The sequence below is a fragment of the Eschrichtius robustus genome, chromosome 14, assembly GCF_028021215.1.
Source record: "Eschrichtius robustus isolate mEscRob2 chromosome 14, mEscRob2.pri, whole genome shotgun sequence".
In the NCBI taxonomy this organism is placed as follows: domain Eukaryota; kingdom Metazoa; phylum Chordata; class Mammalia; order Artiodactyla; family Eschrichtiidae; genus Eschrichtius; species Eschrichtius robustus.
The window spans coordinates 22,216,178-22,241,774 of NC_090837.1; the positions used below are offsets into that span (position 1 = coordinate 22,216,178).

The 25,597-nt window shown below is 45.9% G+C and overlaps 1 protein-coding gene across 3 annotated transcripts in view; it reads left to right on the forward strand.

Moving 5' to 3' along the window:
• Window positions 1–1,057: 1,057 nt before the first annotated feature.
• THOC5 (THO complex subunit 5) overlaps window positions 1,058–25,597 on the forward strand; it is a 31,673-nt gene continuing 7,133 nt past the window's right edge. The window contains exons 1-18 of one of the 3 annotated variants that reach the window (XM_068563839.1): window positions 1,058–1,158; window positions 1,836–1,948; window positions 3,151–3,282; window positions 5,639–5,782; window positions 6,695–6,808; window positions 6,957–7,054; window positions 8,706–8,852; window positions 10,248–10,362; window positions 13,604–13,736; window positions 14,460–14,492; window positions 15,763–15,840; window positions 16,514–16,554; window positions 16,784–16,883; window positions 18,293–18,401; window positions 22,046–22,147; window positions 22,713–22,809; window positions 23,358–23,472; window positions 25,490–25,593. In XM_068563839.1, coding sequence (XP_068419940.1) covers window positions 3,187–3,282; window positions 5,639–5,782; window positions 6,695–6,808; window positions 6,957–7,054; window positions 8,706–8,852; window positions 10,248–10,362; window positions 13,604–13,736; window positions 14,460–14,492; window positions 15,763–15,840; window positions 16,514–16,554; window positions 16,784–16,883; window positions 18,293–18,401; window positions 22,046–22,147; window positions 22,713–22,809; window positions 23,358–23,472; window positions 25,490–25,593 — 1,626 coding nt within the window. In that variant the 5' untranslated portion in view covers window positions 1,058–1,158; window positions 1,836–1,948; window positions 3,151–3,186. The remainder of the gene's footprint in view (window positions 1,159–1,835; window positions 1,949–3,150; window positions 3,283–5,638; window positions 5,783–6,694; window positions 6,809–6,956; window positions 7,055–8,705; window positions 8,853–10,247; window positions 10,363–13,603; window positions 13,737–14,459; window positions 14,493–15,762; window positions 15,841–16,513; window positions 16,555–16,783; window positions 16,884–18,292; window positions 18,402–22,045; window positions 22,148–22,712; window positions 22,810–23,357; window positions 23,473–25,489; window positions 25,594–25,597) is intronic. The other 2 variants (XM_068563840.1, XM_068563841.1) reach the window with 2 other exon arrangements.

The window sequence follows — 25,597 nt, forward strand, 5'->3', positions numbered from 1 at the left end:
GTTGTTCCAGCCCTTCTGTGCAGGGAGTGTCTTCTGCCCTCCTGCAGGCAGAGCTACGGGCTAGGTCCCGTATTTCCCTCACCCCGCATTCCTTTTCTCCCTCTTCACATTCTCTCAGCCCAACCCTCATTCCACTGGGCCATCAGGTGTGTTGAGTGGGGTCAGTGACTTTGGGGACCTCCTCAGTGACCCGCACACCTCATGAACTTCTGAGTAGCTTGATTCTGCCTCCGTTTCAGGAAAACTTGTGCTAGAGTCACTGATGGAACCAGTTAAATATTTACTGTAACCATGGTGTCTTTTCTTCATCTGCAAGGAAATTTGGTAGGTGCCCCAGGCAGGGCCAGCTTCACAGGTCCACCTGGCTGATCTACCCCACTGGAGGTTATTGCGTTCCCTGAGCTACTTTTGGGGAGGGCCTCCTTCTATGGCAGAAGGAAATACACTTCATAACCAGGGATTCAGGACATCAGTGTTTCTACCTTCAGATGAGTAGGATTTACTGAACCCCATCAGTACGATTCGTACCAGCGGTAGAAAATACTTGAAGCTGTCAAATGCTGCATTAGATTTGTGACTCTGCCCTAGGGCAAATCGGGCCTAAAATGGGGATGAACTTGTGGGGGAAAAGAGGCGGGGTAAGATGGGATTAATGCCCACCTTGACTTGCTGCTCTCGCTAGTGTGGGATGTTCGGGTGAGTATGACAGTGGTTAAGAACCCAGGTTATGGAAGCAAATTCACAAGTGTCCAAATCATGGCACTACTACATTGTTGCGTTATCTCGGGCTCTCGACAAATTCATTCAACAAATACTTGGCCGAGCACCTACTAGTTGCTGGGCATTGCTTTAGGCGCTTGGGAAAGAATGAACGAGGCACATAGTCCTTGCCCTTGCAACCTCGGTTTCCTGGTTTCAGAGGGCAGCGTGAGGCTGCTGGCCGGCTGGGACCCGCCCAGACAACCCAGGCGCCACCATCTTGTCCCCTCGCAGCCCAGCCGCCGCCCGCACCGCTTGGTGGCCGCGTCGGGACCCTTCGCGCTCCGCTTCCGGCCTCCGCGCCTCACTTCCGGTCGACCGCTCCTTCCTTCCGCTCTTCTATGGTGCGCGAGCCGCCGGAAGTGGCTCGCTGGCCGGGACAGGTCGGGGTGCAGTGTGGTGAGGAGAGGACGGGGATGGGGCTGGGCGGGCTGGGACTGGTGTGCGGACCTCCCGAGGGCGTCCCCGGGCTGGGGTCTGACCCGGGTTCTCCGTCCTCATTCTCCGGGGACCCCGGCCGCTCGGCGCCGCACTCTCAATTTCCTCCTGTGGAAAATGATGGCTGCAGCCTCGTCAGGCCTTACAGGGCAGCTTCTAGATAACGACCACTACGGTGGTGGTGATATCAGCTCACATTTATTATGCGCTTGTCTGTGCCAGGCACTGTCTACTGTCTTGCCAAAGTCAGGATTTCCCACACTTAACGCTTTTCGGGTCCCTCTGTGAAAAATCAACTTACCTTGTACGATTGTTTACTAAAGGGTTTTAATTGAGTCACTTTTAAAAATTAAATTTACTTTAAAAGAAAAATTTAAATCTTTACCATAAATAGAAAACTTTTCTCACTTGTCCTATGCAGAAGGTAGTGATAAAAATTAATGTATTTAATATGTAAAGGTTATCGTTAATAATTGTGGCTAGATTTCATTGTCTAAGGATCTGAGATAGAGCCCTTTTGTTAACAAAAGGACGTTGGCATTCATAGATGTTAAAGACTAACTAGGGAAATGACACGTTCTCCTCGAAGCAATCAGAAGTTTCTAAAAAGAATTGAAAGGGATTAACTTTCTCCGTAGGTGCTTAACATTATTAACCACTCGTGTACCATCTAAAGCCCTGCTCTCAGATCATCTTCATCGCCTGCCCCAGTGGAGCGCCTCCTGCATTAATGTCCACAACCACCTCTGAGGTAGGGGTGGCTATTTTCATTTGATCTGGGAGGAAGCAGATGCAGAGGAAAGTGAAGTGACTTGTCCCAGGACTCATAGCCATGAAATAGAGGACAGGAGACTCCAGCCCAGGGTTTCTCTGACTCGACTCTGTTGAGGCATTGGCTCCCTCAATAAGTGTTGGTGACAGATTCACTGGGGTAGGGGGGTTAGTGCTGCCCACCTCGGGCTGCTGGTGACAGTCAGTAGAGGTAGCAGAGAGAGGATGCTTTGTGACGCTAGAGGCCCATGAATGTATATTCTGTTCTTTTAAATTTTTTATTTTCTATTTTATTTTATTTTATTTTTATTATTTTTTTGGCTGCATTGGGTCTTCGTTGCTGCGCGCCGGCTTTCTCTAGTTGCGGTGAGCAGGGGCTACTCTTCGTGGCTTCTCTTGTTGTGGAGTATGGGCTCTAGGCACGTGGGCTCAGTAGTTGTGGCTCATGGGCTCTAGAGCTCAGACTCAGTAGTTGTGGCGCCTGGGCTTAGTTGCTGCGCGGCATGTGGGATCTTCCCGGACCAGGGCTCAAACCCGTGTCCCTTGCACTGGCAGGCAGATCCTTAACCACCGCGCCACCAGGGAAGTCCCTGTTCTGTTCTTTTAAATTTTCGCGTCAACCAGGGAGTTGATGGCATCGCCAGATGACATGGTGGCAACACTACAAGATACAGTAATGTAGTTGTCAGGAGCACTGCTGTGGCATGGGTTGGACCCTAGCTTTAGCACACTAGCTGTGTGACCTTGGGCAAGTCATTCACCTTCCTGACCCTCAGTGTTCTCACTTGTAAAATGGTGCTTGTTCATATCTGAGAGGATCCTTGTTATAAGAACCAAATGAGAACATACCCTTAAAGTGCTTAGATCAAGGTGCAGCACACAATGATCAATCAGTAGTGTTGAGAATGGGCTTATGTGCCTGGCTGAGGAGTTTGGTCAGTGGGGTGGTGGTGGTGCCTTTAAAGGAGGTGGAGTTGGGGAAGATGAGTTCATTTTGAACAGGCTGAGGGATGATTCCGCTTTTTACAGAGGATTAAATTGAGGCTTTGGAGGGTTGATGACTTTTCTTGAGTTACCAAGAGTGTAAGCAGGCACAACTGCTAGTCAGACTTCAGTATTCTGACTCTAGGAAAATCTCCAGTTCCAACTCTGGAAAGCTCAGAAGCTTTCTCCTCTTAACAGGTCTCTGCTGTTTCCTCCTGACCTCACCAAACAACCATGTCATCGGAATCGAGCAAAAAACGAAAGCCCAAAGTGATCCGAAGTGATGGAGCTCCAGCTGAAGGGAAGCGTAATCGTTCTGACACTGAACAGGTGAGATCAGCCAGGGCTGCTGTGCTGCTGAGAAATTGCAGCTCGTGGCCAAGCACCTGGCTGTGGGTTTGCAGCAGCCGAGGGTCATAGGCACAACCTCCCAGGTGGCCTCTGTTTGACCAGGTGCCTGGAATTCCCCTGGCTCTTCAAGACCTGAGTATCCACATCAGATTTAGCTGCAGCATCCCAAGAACCAACAAGCCTGTATTAGACATGATTAGTGCCTGAACAGAGAATGCATTCTAGTATGGTGTGTCTCCAGCTTTCCTGATGGTCAGAAGAAGGCAGTCCATCCGCAGCAGGCCACTAAGGCTTTGGAGATGCGACATCCCTGGTCTGCTACCGAGACAGTACCAGAACCATGTAGCTAAAGAACGTCTTCTGAGGCCTGAGTGCTCTCGTAGTCAGCAGGTTCTTCTTTTGCTGTTTCTCTGTCCTTGAATCTGTCAAGCTAATTTATGACTTAACTATTTTTTTCTTCTCCATTATGGTTTATTACAGAATCTTGAATATAGTTCCTTGTGCAATGCAGTAGAACGTTGTTCTTTATCCATTCTATATATAATAGTTTGCATCTGCTAGTCCCAAACTCCCAATCCATCCTTCCCCTTGGCAACCACAAATCTGTTCTCTGTGTCTGTGAACCTGTTTTGTAAGTAAGTTAATTTGTGTCATATTTTAGATTCCACATGTAAGTGGTATCATATATTTGTCTTTCTCTTTATGACTGACTTCACTTTGTACCTAATCTCTAGGTCCATCCATGTTGCTGCAAATGGTATTATTTCATTCTTTCTTACGGCTGAGTAGTAGTCCATTGTCTGTGTATACACCACATCTTCTTTATCCATTCATCTGTCGATGGACAGTTAGGTTGCTTCTGTGTCTTGGCTATTGTGAATAGTGCTGCTGTGAATGTTGAGGTGCATGTATCTTTTCTAATTAGAGTTTTGTCCGGATATGCCCAGGAATGGGATTGCTGGATCATATGGCAACTCTAGTTTTAGTTTTTTGAGGAACCTCCATACTGTTTTACATAGTGGCTGCACCAGTTTACTTCCCACCAACGGTGTAGGAGGGTTCCCTTTTCTTCACTCCCTCTCCAGCATTTATTTGTAGACTTTAATGATGGCCATTCTGACTGGCGTGAGGTGGTACCTCATTGTAGTTTTGATTTGCATTTCTCTAATAATTAGCGATGTGGAGCATCTTTTCATGTGCCTCTTGGCCATCTGTATGTCTTCTTTGGAGAAATGTCTATTTACTCTTCTACCCACTTTTTGATTGGGTTGTTTGGTTTCTTGTTATTGAGTTGTATGAGCTGTTTGTATATTTTGGAAATTAAGCCCTTGTTGGTCGCATCGTTTGCAAATATTTTCTCCCAGTCCATAGGTTGTATGACTTAACTGTATTGATTTTTTTGGTTGGTTGTGGTTTTTGTTTGTTTTTTAACTAGACTAGAGAAACATACCAGCTTCAATTTAAATGGAAGATGATGCTTTCCTCAGATTTAGGCAATTAAAATTAATGAAGAACCTTATCCTTTGGGAGGTATTGATTCTGACTCTTTTTTAAAAAAATTAAATTGAGGTATAATTGGTATATAACATTATATTAATTTCAGGTGTACAACATAATGATTGATATTTGTTTATTTTGTGAAACGATCACCGAAATAAATCTAGTTAACATCCGACACGTTACATAGTTGTTACAAAAATTTTTTTCTTGTGATGAGAACTTTTAAGATCTGCTCTCTTAGCAACTTTCAAATATGCAATACAATATTTTTAATTGTAACTGACTCTCTCTTAAAGAGATGTGTTTGTTTATTCCAAAGTCTGGGAGACCAGTTAGGATGTTTTAGTTTCTGCTAAAGCTTGATTTGACCATCTAAACACCCATCAGTAGAAATTTGGTTAAATGAATTCTGGTTCATCTATATGTAGCCATTTTGATGGAGATTTATATTTATTATGATGGGAAATTGCACTAAATAGCATGAACAATATGATCCCATTTTATTTTATTTATTTTTTTAATGTGTTTATCCACAGTACTAACAATGGAGTTACTTCAGGCTGGGAGGTGAGATTATAGGCGAGTTTTCATTTTGTTTTTGATACTCCTCAGTATGTTCTGAATCTCTGACACCAAGCATGCATTACTTTATAATCAGAAAGAGGAAAAGAGGAATTCTTTTCCATTTTGAAAAGAAGAAAAACATTTGATTTGCAGACCAGATCCTTTAGAGACCTGATTTGGGGCTTCATTGTTACTTATCTCAGCCAAGTGTCCCTGTTCCAACAGAGAGACTTTTACTCTCCACCCAAGGCCTGTATCCTTGCCTCCACAGGAAGGTAAATACTACAGCGAGGAGGCTGAGGTGGACCTGCGGGACCCTGGCAGAGACTATGAGCTGTACAAGTACACGTGCCAAGAGTTGCAGAGGCTCATGGCCGAGATCCAGGACCTGAAGACCAGGGGAGGCAAGGATGCGGTAAGGAGTGGGACTGGGAGGACACGGACGTGGTGGGTCTGCATGGATGGACCTGTTTTGCACCTATCAGAGCCCTTCTTTATATTGGTCTTACGTCCTGCCATCATCAGGGGGTTAGAGCCTGAGGGCTCCAGATACCTGCCTATTAATTTATTGTAACATCACCACCCAGTCATCAATTACAGTCATGGAAGTACAGGATAATTAATTTTTTCCATAACTGTAATTTGATAATTCATCCAAATGGTATTTATTAAGTGCTGGGTGTGGAGAAATTATGGTACATGTCAATCACCATTGCTATTGTAAGGCTAGATATGTACAAAAAAATCGTAGAGACCAAAAATTAAAGTATTGATATTAAATGAAAAAAAAGGTTTCAGGGCAGAGAAGCAAAACAGTGTGACTGAAAACTAAATGGGTAAGTTCAAAACAAAACAATCCATATTTTTCCAGGAATCTCACTTATTTGTGCTTATACTGGCCAATATTGTTAAGATTATTACATTCTATCTATTTTACTGTAGTCAAGTTTTACAGCTGTACTTCTGCTATTTTCATTTACATTATTCTGTAATGTTGTTTACAGAGGTCAAGTTGTATGGCATGATGTTGCCGTTGTTAGGATCTCTGTGTACATTGTGTAGAGACAGCTATTGTTTGCGTTGGCTGCCTTTGCTCCATCTTTGATTCCTGTTACTTTGGTCCAAGCAGGAATTAGTTTTTTATGCCTGGGAACCTTAAGCATTCCCTTATACAGTCATCCTTCCATTTCCCCCTGACACTTCTTATGGTTCTGAGCTCCTTCCAGTGTCTGTTTTTGATTCTGGATGAGGATGAGCAGTGAGGGGCTGAAGGAAGCTGAGCCAGCTCCTGTTGTCAAGGTCTTTACCAGTTTTTTTTGGCCTGTAGGCAGTTGAGATCGAAGATCGGAGGATCCAGAGCTGTGTGCATTTCATGACTCTAAAAAAGCTTAACCGATTAGCCCACATCAGGTTGAAGAAAGGAAGAGATCAGACTCATGAGGTAGGAGCTGAGAGATTTAACCCTCCTCTTCCTCCTTCTCATCCCCTCTTTAATTTCCTTTACCCCTTTTCTGAGTTTGCTGCTTCTCTGCTTTGCCCCACCCCACCCCGACTTGCCCCACTCACCTCTGACCTTGTCCTCCTTTCAGGCCAAGCAGAAAGTGGACGCCTATCACCTGCAGCTCCAGAACCTGTTGTATGAGGTGATGCACCTGCAGAAGGAGATCACCAAATGTCTGGAGTTTAAGTGAGTTTTGGAGCACAGGGCTTTGGCAAGATGGTCTGTTGGTAACTGCTTTTTCCTACATAGCTCAGTGTGAGCCAGTTTCTTTAAAAAGAAGTCAGATGCACTTGGAGACTACAGGATCTGGGGGAAGGGTGAATAGATCACTTTGAGTGGGAGAATTGGAAGCAGTAGTTCCAGGCTGCACAAAGAACCTCAAAAGCCTGTCTGACCCTTTTGAATTTTGCGCTCTGAACCTGGTGAAAAACAGTTGTCTCTCCCCAGCAGGCAGAGCCTTTGCGTTACCAGTTTGATTCCTGAGCACCCTGTATGGGAGCAGCTCACTTCAGTTACATCTTTTTAACCTTTTGGCCCAGCTTTCCTCTCTAAAGTTCCAGCAATTCATTTTTGCAAATGGATTTCATTATTTGGAACCTGAACTTCTTGCTGCCTAGCTGCCTTTAGGTGAACAAACTACAGTTTGTCAGTGTCCTTAAACTGTGATGCCCCTTGGCAAATCCAAGCTGAGAGATGTGAAAGAGGAAGGAATAGACAAAATAAGAGAAGGGAATGTGTTCTTGCCTCGTCAGATCTATTTGTGTAAGCTGAAAGGAGTCAGGTTTTATTTGTAATAAACTTGGGATGAGGGGGACCACGTTAGGCATTGGGTTTGATGTATGCTGATTTTTGAGAGGTGTCTTTATCTGCTTCACAAATCCATCCACATAATAATATTTAAATACTAATAGAAGTGAAATCCACATCAGGTACCTGAGTTAATAGTATTGTACAATTGTCAGTTTCCTAGTTTTGACAATGTATTATGCTTAGATAAGATATTATCATTGGGGGAACCTGGGAGAAGGGTTCATGGAGGAAATAAACTCTCAGTTTAAGACTTACAAGACGTTTCAAAAATAGTACTATTTAAAAAGAAGAAAGATATGATGCTCCACCTGTAACCATTGTTCAGATGAAAGCCAGCAAACCCTGTAGCGAGGCAGGTGGCCATGTGGAAGGATCAGGGGCCCTGGAATCAGACAGCCTGGGTTCAAATCGCAGCTCTGCCTCTCCCTAGCTGTGTGACCTTGGGCAAGCTGCTTACTGATGGAAGCCTCCATCTCATTTGAAAAATGGAGATAAAAATCCCCATCTCAGTTATTGTGTGTCACTGTACATGAACAGCTAAAGCCTCTAGATCTTTTCACATCTGGTCATACTATGTTGGATCTTCCCCATGCTATATTTAGGCAGTTAATAATTTGAACTTAAGTGTAGACTCTTATGTTTATTCCTGTTAAATGGCATTTCTTGGTTTCAGCCTGACAGTCTAGACCTAGACCATGGTGTTTTTATTTGATTCTTTAAGCTCTTAGCTCTCTTGCACAGCTTGGAGAGGTCTGTAAATTTCATAAGTGTATTTTTAGGTCTTCAGCTAAATCATGGATATAAAGCTTGGGCAACATGGATAAGGATCCTGTGGCATGTCACCAACTACCCCTCTTCACATTGAAACACCTGCTAATGAGCATTTGCTGAGAAGACTGGATTCTAGGTTCCTAGGTAGCTATAGACCAGGGCTGAGTTGACGTACACGGAGTGGAACTCTGGACCTGTTTAAGCCACAGTTTGGGTTTCTGAGGGCAGCAGCTTGACATTGAGTTTTTGACTGCAGGTCAAAGCACGAAGAAATCGATCTGGTCAGCTTAGAGGAGTTTTATAAGGAGGCTCCTCCAGATATCAGCAAGGCGGAAGTCACAATGGGAGACCCTCACCAGCAAACCCTTGCACGTCTGGACTGGGAGCTGGAGCAGCGGAAAAGGTAGCGTTTCCTCCTTCCTGATCTTGTTCACCTGTGCAGACACCGACCTTTATCCATGAGGAACAGTGCTTTGTCCTGACCCAGGATCAGATAGCAAAGCACTGTGGAACCAGCAGAATTGTCTCTAAGACCAAATCCCGTTTTGTGATTAATTCACACTTAGCGGTTCACACTTGACCAACTGTATCATAAGTGGGGTTGGAATTGCTTAACGCCGTTATGAGAAAGAGTAACCTTTCCTTTAAAATTTTAGTGCCTAAGATCTAAGTACCTTTTGTATTATTAATCTGATTTTTTTTTTTTTTTGCCTTTTCCCCCACCTGTAAGCATATTTGTGTGGTATTGCAAAGCTTTGCAAACATTATTTTAGAAGGTTGTACAACATTCCAGGGTAAATTGTAAATCACGTAATTGTTCCCATATTGAATTGGACTTTGTTTGCATTTTTTTGATATCATAAATAATGCTTTGAGGCACCCCTTTACATATAAAACTTTTTGTACTAATAAAGAGCTTTTATTTATTAACTGTAAGTAGAATGTCTATACTGTGTAATTTAATCTAGATCTTCCTTAGAATATGGTATGTATATTTTTTTCATCCTGGACTTTTTATGGTTGCATCCCTTCCATCATGGTGACCTTTTTCCCTTTCATGTTTGTACACGAGTTCCAGGGCTTTTGGTTGGCACATTTGTTCTGTTTTCTGTCAGAGAAGCTGCTGTTTTTAATTCCTTGCCTTTTTCTGTTGTTGAGTGTATTTTGTGCCTTTGGTCTACATAATGAATTTAATAAGTACTGAGTCTGGATCTTAGGGACTTGGTGTCAGTTTTTTAGCAGATGGGGCTGGCCTGTCACACCCCTGTCCAGTACATCACTTGCCCTTGGCTAAGCCATAAGTGTTCCATTCCTTTGGCTCTGGTCTGGAATCTATCCCCACTCTGCCCCACTCAGGTCCATGGGCCTCATTTGTGTCCTATAGCTGCTGAGTCCATATATTTGTGAAAGTTCTGGGTCTAGCCTCTGAGGCAAGAAACGGAGCAGTAGGTGACACCAGTGGTCACTGGCACGGCCTCTGGAGCAGACAGGCATGGGTTCAGAGCCCAGCTCTGTGCTTGCTCTTACTGGATGACCTTGGGCAAGTTATCTACCTCCCTGAGCCTTCGTTTCCTCCTTTGGGGATAAAAAAAAGTCCCTATCTTCCAGGGTTTTTATAAGGATTAAATGCCATAATGCTTGTAAACCATTCTCCAAAGTGCCTGGCACATAGTAAGTGCTAGGTAAACATTAGCAGATAATCGTGACTGCTGTCATTAGGTAGAGTCTGATAGTGAACAGGTGTGTTGGGATGTCCCTGGAGAGCATCAGGCGACAGTGCTCTGTCTTCCCCCAACAGGCTGGCGGAGAAGTACCGAGAGTGCCTGTCCAACAAGGAGAAGATCCTTAAGGAGATTGAAGTAAAGAAGGAGTACCTGAGTAGCCTCCAGCCTCGTCTCAACAGCATCATGCAGGTGAGGGTCTCCCCACACCCCGCCACCTCCTCGGCTTTTGCTTTGCCTTCACCACTCAGTGACACATTGCTGACCTGAGGCCACCAGCAGCCACATCACCCTGTGGGTTTTGTTGGGTCTGTTAACCCTAATCAGTGTTAGAGCACAGTGCAAGGATGGTCCCGTCTGCATGCCCACAGCAGGTGTGATAAGGTTGTGTCCTGTGTGGAGGAATTGCTGGCAGGATTGGCTCTGGAACGTATACACACACGTACCTCGGCGTTTTCTTTTCACCCAGCGCCTATTCCGGATAAAACGCTTTCACAAACTGTAAGTTTAGTTTACACCTTGCATGATCTCCACCAGCCCACAGTCCCCGGGTATCTAAGCATTCTTCCACAGATGTCTATTAGATCCCTCTGACTGCACCTCAGGGGCCAGCTGCTCAGCAAATCTACTCGCTCTGAAAAGAACTTTACTCATATTTGAAAACCGTTAGGTACCTTAGGAGGAAAAGTCCCCACTTTACCTGTAAAATGTAATTTCTTTCTGTATAGGTGACCTGATTTTTGTTTGCTTTGTGAAGCCAGATTTGATCTAAATCTTTATAGTTTTATAAAGCAGGGTAAATGGCTAATATGGAGGAACTTTGTAAAAGGACCCTAGTGAAATTGAAAATTCACTTTTGTAGGATTTGGCAAGATCTACATTTCTTCTCTTCAACTCTAGGCATAGAATTAGAGTTAACAAATATGCTCAGTAACACTTCATATAGGACAAAAATCAGAAACTAAAAATTTTGGTTGTACTTAAATTTTTCCTGTTAACTGGAAACACTCTGAATGCTCCTAAATAGGGTACAGATTAAATAAATAGGGTACAGGTTAAATAAATTCTTGTGTGGTTCAGTCTTACACCTATAATGGAAGTAGGGAGCATCCTGTTACTGACAGAATAACTGGACAGAAAGATCTATTAAATTATGAAATCAAAAACTGCAAGTTGTAGAACATGTTGTATAATCCCATTTGTATACCTTCATTTACAAAGTATTCGAATGGCTGTATATATGTGTAAGTCATGTATGTGCTTAGAAAAGTATGTTTTCACACCAAACCATTAAGTTACCTTTGGTGGTTGGGAACTGGGAATTTTTGCCTTATAAACTCGAATACAACTTAAAAAAAAATGTACATATACTACGTAAAAAAAATAATTTTATATAAAGAAAAGCATACAACTCGTAAGCATACTCACAGTTCAGGGGATATTCACTGTGTACACATTTGTGAACACATCTGTGTAATCAACACCCAAATCAAGAACATTAGCAATTTTCCAGAAGTTACTTTATTCCCCTCCCAGTCACTGTCCCCCCACCCCATAACATTAATCTTGACTTCTAACATCACAGGTTAGCTTGGCCTGTTTTTGTTGGTTTGTTTTGTTTTTTAAATTAATTTATTTTTGACTGCTACGGGTCTTTGTTGCTGTGCGTGGGCTTTCTCTAGTTGCAGCGAGCAGGGGCTACTCTGTTGTGGTGTGCGGGCTTCTCATTGTGGTGGCTTGTTGCGGAGCATGGGCTCTAGGCACACGGGCTTCAGTAGTTGTGGCACACGGGTTCAGTAGTTGTGGCTCATGGGCTCTAGAGCGCAGGCTCAGTAGTTGTGGTGCATGGGCTTAGTTGCTCCACGGCACGTGGGATCTTCCCAGACCAGCGCTCAAACCCATGTCCCCTGCATTGGCAGGCGGATTCTTAACCACTGCGCCACCAGGGAAGTCCTGGCCTGTTTTTTAACTTATATAGATGGAATGATATAGTACATATTCTTTTGTGTCTGGCTTCTTTGATTCAAAGTTTGTGAGTTTCATCTAGGTTGTTGTGAGTACCAGGAGTTCATTTATTCTCATTGATGTTTAGTGTTTGATCTGGGGTGTTTCCAGTTTGGGGCTGTTGTGAATAATGCCACTAGGGGCCTTCTTATACATGTCCTTTGGTGTACATGTGTACACATTTCTTTTGAATATATATCCAGGAATGAAATTGTTGGATCATAGTATGCTATGCATATATTTAGCTTTGGTATTCAGTGAAACAATTTTCTAAAGTGATTGTGCTGATTTTTGAAATTCCCACCATCACCATGTGAAAGTTCTAATTTTCCACATCCTTGTCAACACTTGATGTTGTCATTTTTCTTGATTATAGCCATTCTGGAGGGTATCTTTTATGGTTTAAATTTCCATTTCCCTGGGGACCAGTGACATTGAGCACAGCACGTTTTATATACTAATTGGCTTTTGGAGTACGTCATTTGTGAAGGGCCTGTTAAAGTCTTTTGCTCATTTTTCTGTTGGGTTGCCCGGAATTCTTTATATTTTCTGGAGATGAGTCTTCTGCAGATATCTTTCCTTTTCACTTTCATAATAGTATCCTTTAATGAGCAGATGTTCTTAATTTTAATACGATCTAGTTATCAGTCTTTTCCTTTCTCTGTCCCAAGGTCATGGAAATATTCTCGTATTTTCTTATAGAGCCTTATTGTTTAACCTTCCACATTCAAATCTATAGTCTTCCTGGAAGTGAATTTTGTATATAGTGTGAGGTGAAGGTCAGATTCTTTCCCCACAGGTATTCAGCTGATTCATTTATTGAAAAGACCATTCTTTCCCCCACTGTTCTGCAGTGCCATTTTTGTCATAAATCAGATATCTGTATATGTTTGGGTTTGTGTGTGCGTGATCTAGTTGTCTGTGCACCAATATCACACTGACTTATTACTCTAGCTCTATCAGAAGTCTTGATGCTCAATAATGTAAGTCCTCCAACTTAATTTTTCAGGATTATCTTTGTTATTCTTGGCCTCTTTTATTTACATATAAGTTTTAGAATCAGGTAGTCTATTTTCATCTGCTGGGATTTAGATTGGATTGCATTGAATCCATAGATACTTTGGGGAGAATTGACATCTGGGCAGTATTAAGCCTTGGAGGCCATTAACATGGCATATATCTCCATTCATTTAGATCTTTCATTTCTCAGGTGTTTATGTAGAGGTTGACACACTTTTGACATTTAGGTATTTGATGTTTTCTTGATGCTAGGCGGATAGTATCTTTTTTTAAAGTTCATTTTCTTACTGTTTTTTGCTGCTATCACTTTCATAAATAAAAAACTGTATACTAAGTAACTAAGAAGCCACATGTTCCTGTGTGGACTGCCTATAAAAGAAAAACAAAATCCCTTCTTCCCTGCTTGCAGGCTTCCCTTCCGGTGCAGGAGTACCTGTTTATGCCCTTCGACCAAGCTCACAAGCAGTATGAGACAGCCCGACACCTACCACCTCCCCTCTATGTCCTCTTTGTCCAGACCACTGCGTATGGGCAAGCCTGTGGTGAGTATGGGGGCTGGGCAGGGAGGGGCTGTGGGAGCAGCAGCTGTGGCCAGTTGAGTCATTTGGAAGCAACTCCTGCTGAGGAAAGCTCCCTGGCCCTACTCAGAAGCCCTTGGGTGATAGATGCTGCCTCCCCTCTGCACTGCCCAGCATGGCTGCTTTGACCAGCTGGCCTGAGGCTGGACTAACCTGATGGGCATTTCAGAATGGATGGCTTTGAATCTTTGATGAGCCTGACTGGTCGGCTGTTGTGTTCAGTGCCCAGGCAGCCTATCTGGCCTCCCAAGCGCTCACCCCATCAAGGCACGCTTGGCAGGTGGATCAGTGCCTCCTGCTCGCTTCAGAGAGAGGGTTTGGTGAACACAGGTCCCAGCCAGCTGTCTCAGGCTTTCACCAAGCCCTGGAACAGGCTGCATGTCGTAACAGTGAATTACGGAAGGAGAGGAGGTGTCCTCATTAAGCTTGAAGGCAGCCCATGACTCCACTAGGATTTTGAGAAGCTTTTAGAGATCCTACCTTTTGCCCTACTGCAAGCTTTCACCCAGCACCTAAATTTTTCTTCCCTACGCCCACCCCACTGCATCAGACAGACACACATTGCGCCAGTGCATGCCTCTCCTCCCAGCCATGGGCATCAACACATTACTGTCTCTCTTCTTGTGTCTTCCTGGTCCTTTTGATCCTCTCCCTCCCCATTCTTCTCCCTCCTGTTTTCATCATCAGCTCATATGAAATCCTCCCAGCCCCCTAGACAGGGTGAGTAATTTTCTTTTCTTTTGTGTTTAAAACCCAGCATGTTTCCATTCCCATTTTACTGTAGAATTCCAGGAACTAGTCAAAAGAACAGTCTAGCATTTGCCAATGTTAATGGGGGCAGCCAGCTTGTTTGGGATGAGGTGTGATGGTTCATGAGGGTTGTCAGAGATAAGCAGTGGTCAGCCACTTAGGAATATCTCAGCGGCCTGCCACTTGGGGGAAGTTTGTCATCCCTCTTTATGCACTTGAACAAACCCTTTCAGGCTCCTGTGACTCTCTGCGTCTCTGTATACCCTTTTGAATGGAGAAGGAAGGATGATGGCCTATCTGATCTCTCAGCGCTAGACCCACGGAGTTGCACAGAGGCAGGCCCAGGCATCGCTCATTGAGGTGTCAGGCCTGGTGCAGGGAGCAGGCCACTTAGCTTTGTGTTTGAGACACCAAGCTCAAGTTGAATAGACTTGGTCTTGAATCCTAGCTTATTTACCTCTTGGCTGTTGTATCTAACTTCCCTGAGCCTTAATTTTCTCATCTGTATATGGCTAGAGTAATAGTATTGCTCCTATAGGATTGCTGTGAGGATTAAAAATTAATTTTTAAAAGTAATTTTGTAATTAAAATTCAGTCCTCCTAGCCCAACTGGGCAGCCACCATTTGTCAAGTCCCTGTTTCATAGGTGCAGAAACTGAGGCTCAGAGCAGTGACATAACTTTCCAGGTTGTAAGTTTGGGAGTTGGTTGAGCAGAGACTCAGGCCGGGACTGGACTGCAGGTTCCAGGTTCCTGCCCACTGTCCTGCTGCATCCCGGTTAAATGTTACGGTACCAGGCAGGTACCAGGTGCTTGGTGTAGTGCAGAATAGAGAATAAGAACTGAGGGGAGAGCTGTCGTTTCCAGAATGTGGACAGTTACAGGTTCTGGATGAGAACCTTTAAGACAGTTGGTGGAGTTGTGCCGTGTGGCTTTAGGCCATCGGCTTGGATTTCTGTGCCTTGGTGTAAGCCTGAAAAGAGAGGCATTCACCCCTAGTCTCAGGTGATGCTTGGCCAGGAATCTGCATTTTGGGTTCCTTGTTTTCAGTAAATAATGGGAAGAAGACTTAGGTTTCCCACCTTGCTCCTCTTCATCTGGAGAAAGGACTTTTGCCCTCCAGCCCCGGTCAGTAAGAAGCTGTGACAGAGGCAGAGGAAGTGCAGCCCCAGGGCGGGCCTACTCGTGTAGCCTAGCTCCTTCTCTAGCAGCTTTCACAGGAAGCTGTTGCTTGCTCTTAGATAAGACGTTGTCTGTGGCGATTGAAGGCAACGTGGATGAGGCCAAGGCTCTGTTCAAGCCTCCCGAGGACTCCCAAGGTAAGTGGTGGTCAGGATCCTCCCCCATGTCTACCGTAGCTGGTTCCAGGGATGCCAGGTCACCACCCAGGGCCAGTGCTGGTCCTTTGGTAATTAGCCGTATTGGTTCTGTGTGGCAGGGAGCTTAGCTTTAATGTCTTAGTGCTCGGGGTAGACAGGGAAAAGCACTGCCTTTGGATTTCAGCCTGCCTCTCACTAGCTCACTGATCCTAGGGAAGTTCTTTAACGTTTTGGAGCCTCAGTTTACTCTCCTGTCAAAACAAGATAGTAATACCTCATGTAGAATTATTATGTGGATTAAATGAGGTCATGCATGCAGAGCCCTTAGCGTCGTCCTCAGCACACAGTAACCCCTCAAATTATATGAGCTTCTGTTATTGTTGTTTATACTACTGTTACTACTGCCACCACCACCACCAGTGGAGGAGCTTGTGGTCCATAGGATGACTTTAAAAATCACTGAAGAAAACCAGGGGTGATGGGATTGTAGGTCATTTTTCTTTTCCTTGCATCACTCTGTTTTCTATACTGAATAAGAAGCAGCAAATTTATTATTTATTCTAAAGAAACCCATTTACAAAAGCCTGGGCCCTATTACGCGCCCTGGGTTGAGGTGCTCTCAGGAGAATTGGGAGCCCCCTCACCTCGAGCTGCCTTCTCTCTGTCGCTGCAGATGACGAGAGTGACTCGGATGCTGAGGAGGAGCAGACCACGGTGAGAGTGTGGGGAGTGCTGAGCGGCTGCCCTAGGGGCCCACTAGTTGGCGGGTGCCATCCTCCCTAGAAGCAGAAGAAAGAGGTTTAAAAGAAAGGGAGGCTGGGATCCTGGCAGCTGGAGAGCTGAAGCACGGGTCTCAGTGGTGAGGCCTTGGCCAGCAGGGAGAGGGGGATGGGGGAGATTCCCATGAGCAGTGCTTACCAGCTCGACCCTTTCCTTTGTCCAGAAACGCCGGCGACCCACACTGGGAGTTCAGCTGGACGACAAGCGCAAGGAGATGCTGAAGAGGCACCCTCTGTCCGTCATCCTGGACCTGAAGTGCAAAGGTCTGGCTCCCCTTGGTCTGGGGGATCTCATAGCGCCTAGGAGTGCAGCCAGCTGCCGCTCTGCGGGGTCCAGCAAGCTGATGCCTCCTTGCCCAGGAAAAGATTCTGGTTTCATATTTCGGCTTTCCTGTGGTGTTCTTCATGGAGTTTGATTTTTTTCCCCCTCCTAAGCCATAACTCTGAAAACATAGCAAAAACATCAGACACATTAGGGATGCTTGATGGAACTACACCTCTTTCTGAACTTGACAGGTTAGATACACAGAACAAGTTGCCAAGAGTATGCAGGCTTTGAGTAAGATGACCAACCTGCTTAATTTAATAAATATAAGTAGAACTTTGTATTTTGCAGAGACGATGGGTTTTGAAACTGGCTTCATATGGGTAAAGGAGCACATGGTAAAGCATCCCAGCAGGATAAGAGTTAGCAGTCAGATGTAAGTTTCCTTCTCACCCCAGACTTCCAGACCCTGGTCCTGGTCATTACCTCCAAGGGCAACCATTGTGACAGTTTCCTATGTATTTTCAAGAAATGAACTATGCATTTAGAAGCTTTTACGCAAGTATATACTTATCCCCTTCGCCTTTTATTTTTTACATAAATGGAAACACTCTACACATTTGTCCTCTCTTTGCCTTTTTATAAAAAATTTTTTGAGATAATTTTAGACTCAGAAGAGTTTCAGTGATGATACAAAGATTTCGCACCTCCTTTTCACCCCAGTATCAACATCTTAACCACAGTACAGTTATCAAAATCAGTGTCAATTTCATTGGTACAATACTATTAACTACCAAACTTATTCACATTCCCCTGGTTTTTCCACCAGTGTCCTTTTTCTCTTCCAGGATCCAATCCAGGATCTCACGTTGCATTTAGTCGTCATGCCCCTTAGTCTCCTCCAGTCTTTGCTTGTCTTTCGTGACCTTGACACTTTGGAAGATGAGGTTTATGTATTATGTAGAAAGACTCTCAATTTGGGCTTGTCTGTTGTCTTCTCCTGATTAGACTGAGGTTGTGGGTTTTGGGGAAGGAATACCACAGATGGCAGTGTTCACTGTCACGTCTTATCAGGGGTCGGAGGTATCACTTCGTCTTGTTACTAGTGATGTTAACCCAGATCACTTGGTGATCCCTTGATCGCTTCCTTTCCATGTTGTATTAGTTAGAAGCAGAGTCTCTAAGTCCAGTCCACACTCAAGGGAGGGAAATGAAGCTCCACCTCTTGGAGGGAGGAGTAGCAAAGAATTTGTAGAGACTCTTTTTTTACTCAATGTTAAGTTGCCATCAAGTTGTTTTTGTAGTGAAAGATCTTAAAAGTCTTGTTGACTTTCCTTTCTATAATACTGTTGACGCTTTTCTAGTGTTTAACTCATAAATGATGTCTTCTTTTCCTCCTCCCCTCCAGATGACAGTGTACTGCACCTGACTTTCTACTACCTCATGAACCTCAACATCATGACGGTAAAAGCCAAAGTGACAACCGCCACAGAACTGATCATCCCCATCAGTGCAGGGTATTGGACAGGGGCTGCGGGGGGTGGGGCGTGGGAGGGGGTGTGGTGGGAGCCTTGGTGCTGGGCTCCTCTCGGATCCTCCCTCATCTGGCTCTGAGTGGAGTTCACGGCCACACTGGCTTCTGTTGTCACGTCCACACAGCCCCGAAGTCCTGGTACATCACAGGTATTTAGAAAGCACTCACTGACTTGAATTGGTGAAGTCCTCTTACTACACAGCAGATGCTAGAAGTGACTACAGCCTGTTGTAAATTGAGTGGGCAGGGCACCAGCTTTTACACCAGTGGAAAGAGTGTGAATGTGAAAGTGAGATTTGGCAGACCTTACCAGGTTGACAAATTTAGGCCTCTCTTTTCTTGTCTCCTTCTGTCCCAAGGTGCTGGGATTTCACTTTGTAGCTCAGCTCAATCCCAGGTTGTCCCTACCTGGGCAGCGGGAGGAAGACTGGCGGGTCCCTGTGGGGGTCTTGAGGAGGGTGAGCAGAGGCACGTAGTGGCAGCCACAGGTGGAGCATCCCCAGAAAGGCCCTGACTGTGGCTGCTTGTTCCACAGCCAGCGTGGGAGGAAGGGAGGAGGACCGAGAGGGCCTGGGGGTGAAATAGGCTCACCTGGCCTGGCACGCCTCCCGGCCCTGCCCCACCTGCTTCCAGTGAGTCCTCACTCACGTCAGGTGTAGAAAGACCAGTGAGGGAGGCGTGGGTCTGGTACCTGGTGGGGTGGGACTCTTCCCAGGCCTGCCTGATGGTGGCGTTTCCCCTGGGTTTTCGACCCTGCACTTAGAGTCCACACCCCCTTCAGGCTGCATCCTTGGTCCCTGTGCTTGAGAGTGTTGCTGGACCAGCCCGAGCACTCTGGATGGAGTTGACCTTGTTCCCATCTCACCCCAGCAGAGGGAGCCCAGGACTGGCTTCTTCAGAGTGCCCGGTTGCAGTGCTGGTCCAGTGAGCAGCTCGAGGGCCCCATGACGGCCCTGGCCGCAGTGGAGCTCTTTGTCGTGATCGTTCTTCCTGCTCACTTCTCAGATGTCCTATCTGCTATGTCACGGGGCTGCAGGCTGGCCCCAGTGTGCACTGAAGCCCACTCCCCTGCGGGGCGCTGCACATAACTGTGATAGGGGCAGGACTGCAGACTGACTATGAGCTCTGCGAGTGCCGGGTCTCCCCTCACAGCTGTGTGTGCACCTTTAGCCAGATTACCTGGCCTCTGAGTCTGTTTCCTCACTCTGGTCATTAATTAGATCCCCTCCCAGGGTGCCTGTGCGAGTCAGGTAAAATGCTTAGCATAGGTGAAACGCTTGGTAAATGACAGCCATGTTTGTCATCATCACATTTAACTCTCACAGTAGCTCTACAAGGTGAAGAAACTGAGGCTCTGCAGAGTTAAGAGGCTGCCCCAAGGTCATGGGTAGTGTGTGGAGAGTGATGATTCAAAGCCATCCGGGCCTGTGTACCATGGTACTACACTACTGTCATTGCCCTGGTCCCCAGAGAGGGAGGAAACCCAAAAGGAAACACCACCCTGAAGCCAGGATTAGCTCTTTAAGGGCCTTCAGGTGTTGTCTAGCTCATCCCCCTATTTTACAGTTGGAGAAACTGAGTTCAGGGGCATATATCCAATTATGGAAGTGCTGGGCCTAGACTTCAGACTCCCAGCCTAGAGGCCTTTGCTCAAGGCTGCTTTGGCCCCATGGAGACACCATGGTGTGTGGTTTTATTTATTTATCAACTAAAACAGGGATACTTTTTAAAAATTTCAGTTTAATCACGATATGACACTAATTCCTTAATATCAATTATCTAGTCAGAGTTCAGATTTCCCTGATTTTCTCATAAGTGTTCTTTGTTAGTTTTGTTCTTACAGTTTGGGTTTTGAATCTGGATCTTTTTAAGGTCCATGTTTTGTAGTTGGATGAAGCTTCTTTCAAGTGTCTTTCCATCTGAATGTCCTGCCATCTTTTATTTGTTGAGGAAAGTAGGTTGTTTGCTCTGTAGGTTTCCCCCAGGCTGCATTTTGATGATTGCATCCCCGTGGTACAATTGAACGTGTTGCTCCCTCCCCCTGTATTTCCTGTAAATTGTAGGTAGAGTTAGAGACCTGATCAGATTCCATTTTTAGCGGGGGAGGTGGGTGTGCAGCACTGTGTCAGAGACGTTGCGTGATTTTATCAGGAGGCACAGGCTGTCTCTATTTTTGAGATGTTAGCAGCATTGACGACTGATGCCAGGATCTCTTAATTCATTAGGAAATTCATGTTTTTATTATAAACATTTTATTCAGAATTATATGAACCTTGCTGAATTTTCCTCAGGAAATTGTTTTCCAGAATGATCTCCATTAGGCCACTTTAATTCATTAATCAGTTTTTCATTAAGGCATTGAATTATTTTTAATTATTTTCCATTTCCACTTTACGAAGATTTTAAAAATCTCTTCTTTTAAAACTTTATAACAAAGACGAGTAACTGAATAGTTTTTTGAATAGTCATATTTTTATGAGTATATAGCCTTCTCTTTAATGGCCATTATTTTTACCAAATTCAGTTGTCCTGAGCCACATATTGCAGATGGAAATTTTGTCGAGAAGATTTGATTCTTCCATCAGGTTTCGTCGATTTAAAATCCTAATCTTGTGCATTTTTAGCTGTTCTGTTTCATTTTGTCTGATTCTGTATATAAGTAACAGTCACTAAACATTGGCTAAAAGACTGACAATTATTCATTTTCTAGCCGGTTCTCTGTGTGAAGCAGCGAAGGGGACAGAGACCCTCGGGGGTCGTGGTGGTGCAGGGAGACGCTGTCAGGAGAGAGAGCAGGGCAGAGCCAGAAGCTGCCACCCTCCCGGTGCTAAGTTCCTGGAGGCCTGCTGGCTCAGAGCAGCAGTTTCCGCCTGAGTCATTCCTGATGCTGTCCCTGGAAGGCGAAGGGGAGCTCCCATTGGTGAAGGGAAAGGATGGGCCTCATTGACCTTTGTGATCAAATTACTCCATTCTGTCCCCATCTCCTCTGATTGCCACGTTTAATTACATGTTTAACCATTGTGAGTAGGTGGCTGTGGCATCACCGTGTCTCTCTGCTTACAGCACTAGGTCACCTTGTCTCCAGTCTATGTGATATATCTTTTTCTGGGAATTTTAAAGGGGACCTATTTCTGTGATAGCATGAGATTTGGTAAAAAGTGAGATAGGCACAATATCAAAGCTTCACATTGGATCTCTCTGGGGTAGAAGGAATCTGTTTTGCTCCTATGAAAATTCTGATTATTCCTATTGTGTCACAGGGCTTTGCTCCCCTGAGGAAAAGGCTCTGGTCACCATGTAACTCTTGAAGGGATAGGTTTCTTAAAAAATTGATGGTTAAGAGTATTACTGTCTTTGATGGAATAGAGTAAATCCTGGCTCCAGCACTTACTAGCAGTGTGATCTTGGACAAGCCATATCTTTTAAAGCCTTGATCTTCTCCTCTGTAGAATGGAAATGATGATACTCCCTACCTCATAGGGTTATGAGTATCTGATGACCTCAGGCATATAAAGGGTCTGGCTTTGATCATCAGTGAGAGGGGACGTTATCACCGCCAAATGCCCACGTCTGCATCGAAGCAATGGGTTGGCCGGCGTTCTCACTGCAGTCTTTTCCCTCTTCCAGTGACTTGCTGTCTCCTGACTCAGTCCTGAGCTGTTTGTATCCTGGGGATCATGGAAAGAAAACTCCAAATCCAGCCAATCAGTATCAGTTTGATAAAGTTGGGTGAGTCAGCAGCATTTCCTCCTCTCCCAGCCTCTCTGCTTCTGAGTTTCTCCTGTGGCTCAAACCCAAAGCTGGAGACCTGTTAGGGCCAGAGGCCTCCCAGGGGGCAGGGGAGGTGGCGGGGCAGGAGGGAGTGCTCTATCCAGAGAAGAGAACACATGCCTTTTCCTGCTTATGAGGCCATGGAGGGTGGGGAAGGGTGGGGAAGGGTGGAAGGATCAAAACTCTGGGAACGTGATAATAGATGTATTTAACATTTTAATTCTCTGAGGATTAACATTTTTAAAATATTTTATAAATTGGTGGACTGATGAAGAGATCAAGTACACTGCCTTTTTATTGAGATTTGCTAATGAGTTGAAGGCTGCCAAGGGAAAAAGAGAAAAGTGACTAGGAGAGATGAAATTCAGAGTAGGAAACTGATGAAGTTAAGAGGCTTTGCTGGCAGCTGAGCCTGTGGGGCCGTTCTGTTTTGGGGGGATGAGAAGGTGGGAGGAGGGATATATCCGGGGACCACTGCAGAAATGACTTATAGAATCATTTCATTCTGTGTTCTTTCCTGCAGCATCCTGACTTTGAGGGACTACGTACTTGACTTAGGGCATCCCTATTTGTGGGTGCAGAAGCTGGGTGGCCTCCACTTCCCCAAAGAGCAGCCCCAGGTGTGTCCACTGATCCGGTCCCCTTGGCTGAGGACCTCTATTTCTCTCCTCCCATACAGACTCCAGAAGGGCTTTGGGACTTTGAACTAGCAGAATGCTATCCCTCTGGGCTATGATCTATCTTCCCTCCACTCGGGATACTAAAATGTCCAAGGCCTACAAGTGTTTAGGTACCTTTTGCCTTTGCCATGAGCCTGTTAGCCCTCTAGGTCAAAGTAACTTGGATCCTTGCCCTGCGTGCAGTGCGGCTCCAGGTGCTTTCACCCCTTGGTCTTATGTACGAAGGTGCCAGAAATGAACCCCAGGGGACCTGGCACCTTAGCAGAAGCTTTCCTTTTCCACAGCCTCTCAAGATCTCAGCAGCTTGTATCGTTCCTGTTGGGACTCAGCCTCTGGCCTGTCACAGCAGGGAAACCCTGCTGTCCCCAGAAGGCATCTTAGGACGTCGGTGGTCCAGGCTGCCACAGGCAGGCAGGTCCTAGGAGAGAGGGGTGCCTGGAGGAAGGGATGGGGAGCTACTAACGTGTGCCGCTCGCTGTCCTCCACAGCACGCTGTGATCGCTGACCACTCGCTGAGCGCCAGCCACATGGAGACCACCATGAAACTGCTGAAGACCAGGGTGCAGTCCCGCCTGGCCCTCCACAAGCAGTTTGCCTCCCTGGGTAAGCTGGTGCTAGTTAGGGCTGTGGCCTGAGAGCCACTCAGACAACGCAGGGACAAAGACAACGGAGCCCTGCACTCAGATTTCTTGAATCCTGATGACAAATCAAAGCGGGCTGGCTTTCTGGCTCTTGTTGAGCAGAGGTGTTAGCTGGGCCACTGGGGAGAGCTGTAGGCCGCCAAGCAGAGGTCTGAGCTCCCCTCAGGGCCACCAGGGCTGTGTCAGCCCAAAGCCTTTTGGGGGCCCAGGTTAGCAGATTGGTCAGGAGCATCATGCTAGGTCAGTGCACATCAGACTTTGATGTGAGTTTTATTTATTTTTTAAAAAAATATTTTTATTTATTTATTTATTTTTGGCTGTGTTGGGTCTTCGTTGCTACGTGCGGGCTTTCTCTAGTTGTGGCAAGCGGGAGCTACTCTTCGTTGCGGTGCACGGGCTTCTCATTGCAGTGGCTTCTCTTGTTGCAGAGCACGGGCTCTAGGCACGCGGGCTTCAGTAGTTGTGGCTCGCGGGTTCTAGAGCACAGGCTCAATAGTTGTGGCACACGGGCTTCGTTCCTCTGCGGCATGTGGGATCTTCCTAGACCAGGGTTCGAACCCGTGTCCTCTGCATTGGCAGGCGGATTCTTTTTTTTTTAATATAAATTAATTTAATTTAATTTATTTATTTATTATTTGTGGCTGCATTGGGTCTTTGTTGCTGCGCGCGGGCTTTCTCTAGTTGCAGCGAGCAGGGGCACCGCTTTGTTGCGGTGTGCAGGCTTCTCATTGCGGTGGCTTCTCTTGTGGAGCACGGGCTCTAGGCGTGCAGGCTTCAGTAGTTGTGGCACGCGAGCTCAGTAGTTGTGGCTCGCGGGCTCTAGATCACAGGCTCAGTAGTTGTGGTGCACGGGCTTAGTTGCTTCACGGCATGTGGGATCTTCCTGGGCCAGGGCTCGAACCCGTGTCCCCTGCACTGGCAAGCGGATTCTCAACCACTGCACCACCAGGGAAGCCCCAGCAGGCGGATTCTTAACCACCGTGCCACCAGGGAAGTCCTGATGTGCGTTTTAATAGGAGCCTAATTCATTCCAGGCAGCCAGAATCGTGCTGGGAGAAGAGCCATGAGCACAAGACAGAGCCCTGCTTTTGTGGAGCTTATGCTCAGCTTACTTGAATACAGCTGTCCAGGGATCCACACCTCATCCCTCTCCTGACACCTGAGCTGACATCCTCCAGGGTGGGGCTGAGCCCCTGTGTTTTCCATAATGTCCCAGGTGATTCTGATGAGCCCTTGACCAAGATGGTGGCCATATGGGGCTTTTTATTTGTTCATTCTGTAAATACTTGTAACAGCCTACCATGTACAAGGGACTTGTAAGGAGTGAGGGTTAAGATCTTTCTGATCTAAAAGAGCCACTGTCAGGAAAGGCTTTGAGTTCCCAGGACCCGTCTGGAGGCCTCACGTGGACCCTGTTTTCTCCAGGGCAGCACTGCTTGCTCCCCATCAGCATTGCTTAGTTTGTTTTGTCCCAGGGTTGGGTGATTGTCATCCTGGACAGCGTTTACCGTGTTGGCACATTTGCTTATTGAAACGCCAGCAGGAATTCACCCTGGAGCAGTCCTCCTGCTCTTTTCCCTTAGAGGAACCAACACAGAACACTTCAGTCCTTCCTCCATCAAGGTCTGCTGGGAGAACAGCCCTCTTGGCTATTATTTGGTCTAATTAACAGTCACTGCTGCAGAGACACCTGTACATCTCTGATTCTGGCTGCAGGGGGTTTTTTTGTTTCGCAGGCCATCATTTGCATTAAGGATAAAGTGCTGCGAATGCTGGTGCTGGGTCTGGCCTCAAGCACAAGCACTGGGTAAAGGTCAGGTTGGTGTGCCTTCGTTTCTGGCACGTGTTGGCCTAGGCACCTGAGTACCGAGTGTACCTGGACAGCTGGCAGGGCCATCTGAGCCCTGCAGAGGATGCTAGTTACCCAGCTGTGACAGCTGATTTCTACCTGTGACACCACCTGTCCTGCTCTCTTTTAGAACATGGCATTGTGCCAGTTACCAGCGACTGCCAGTACCTCTTCCCTGCAAAGGTTGTCTCTCGTCTGGTGAAGTGGGTGACGATTGCCCATGAGGATTATACGGTAG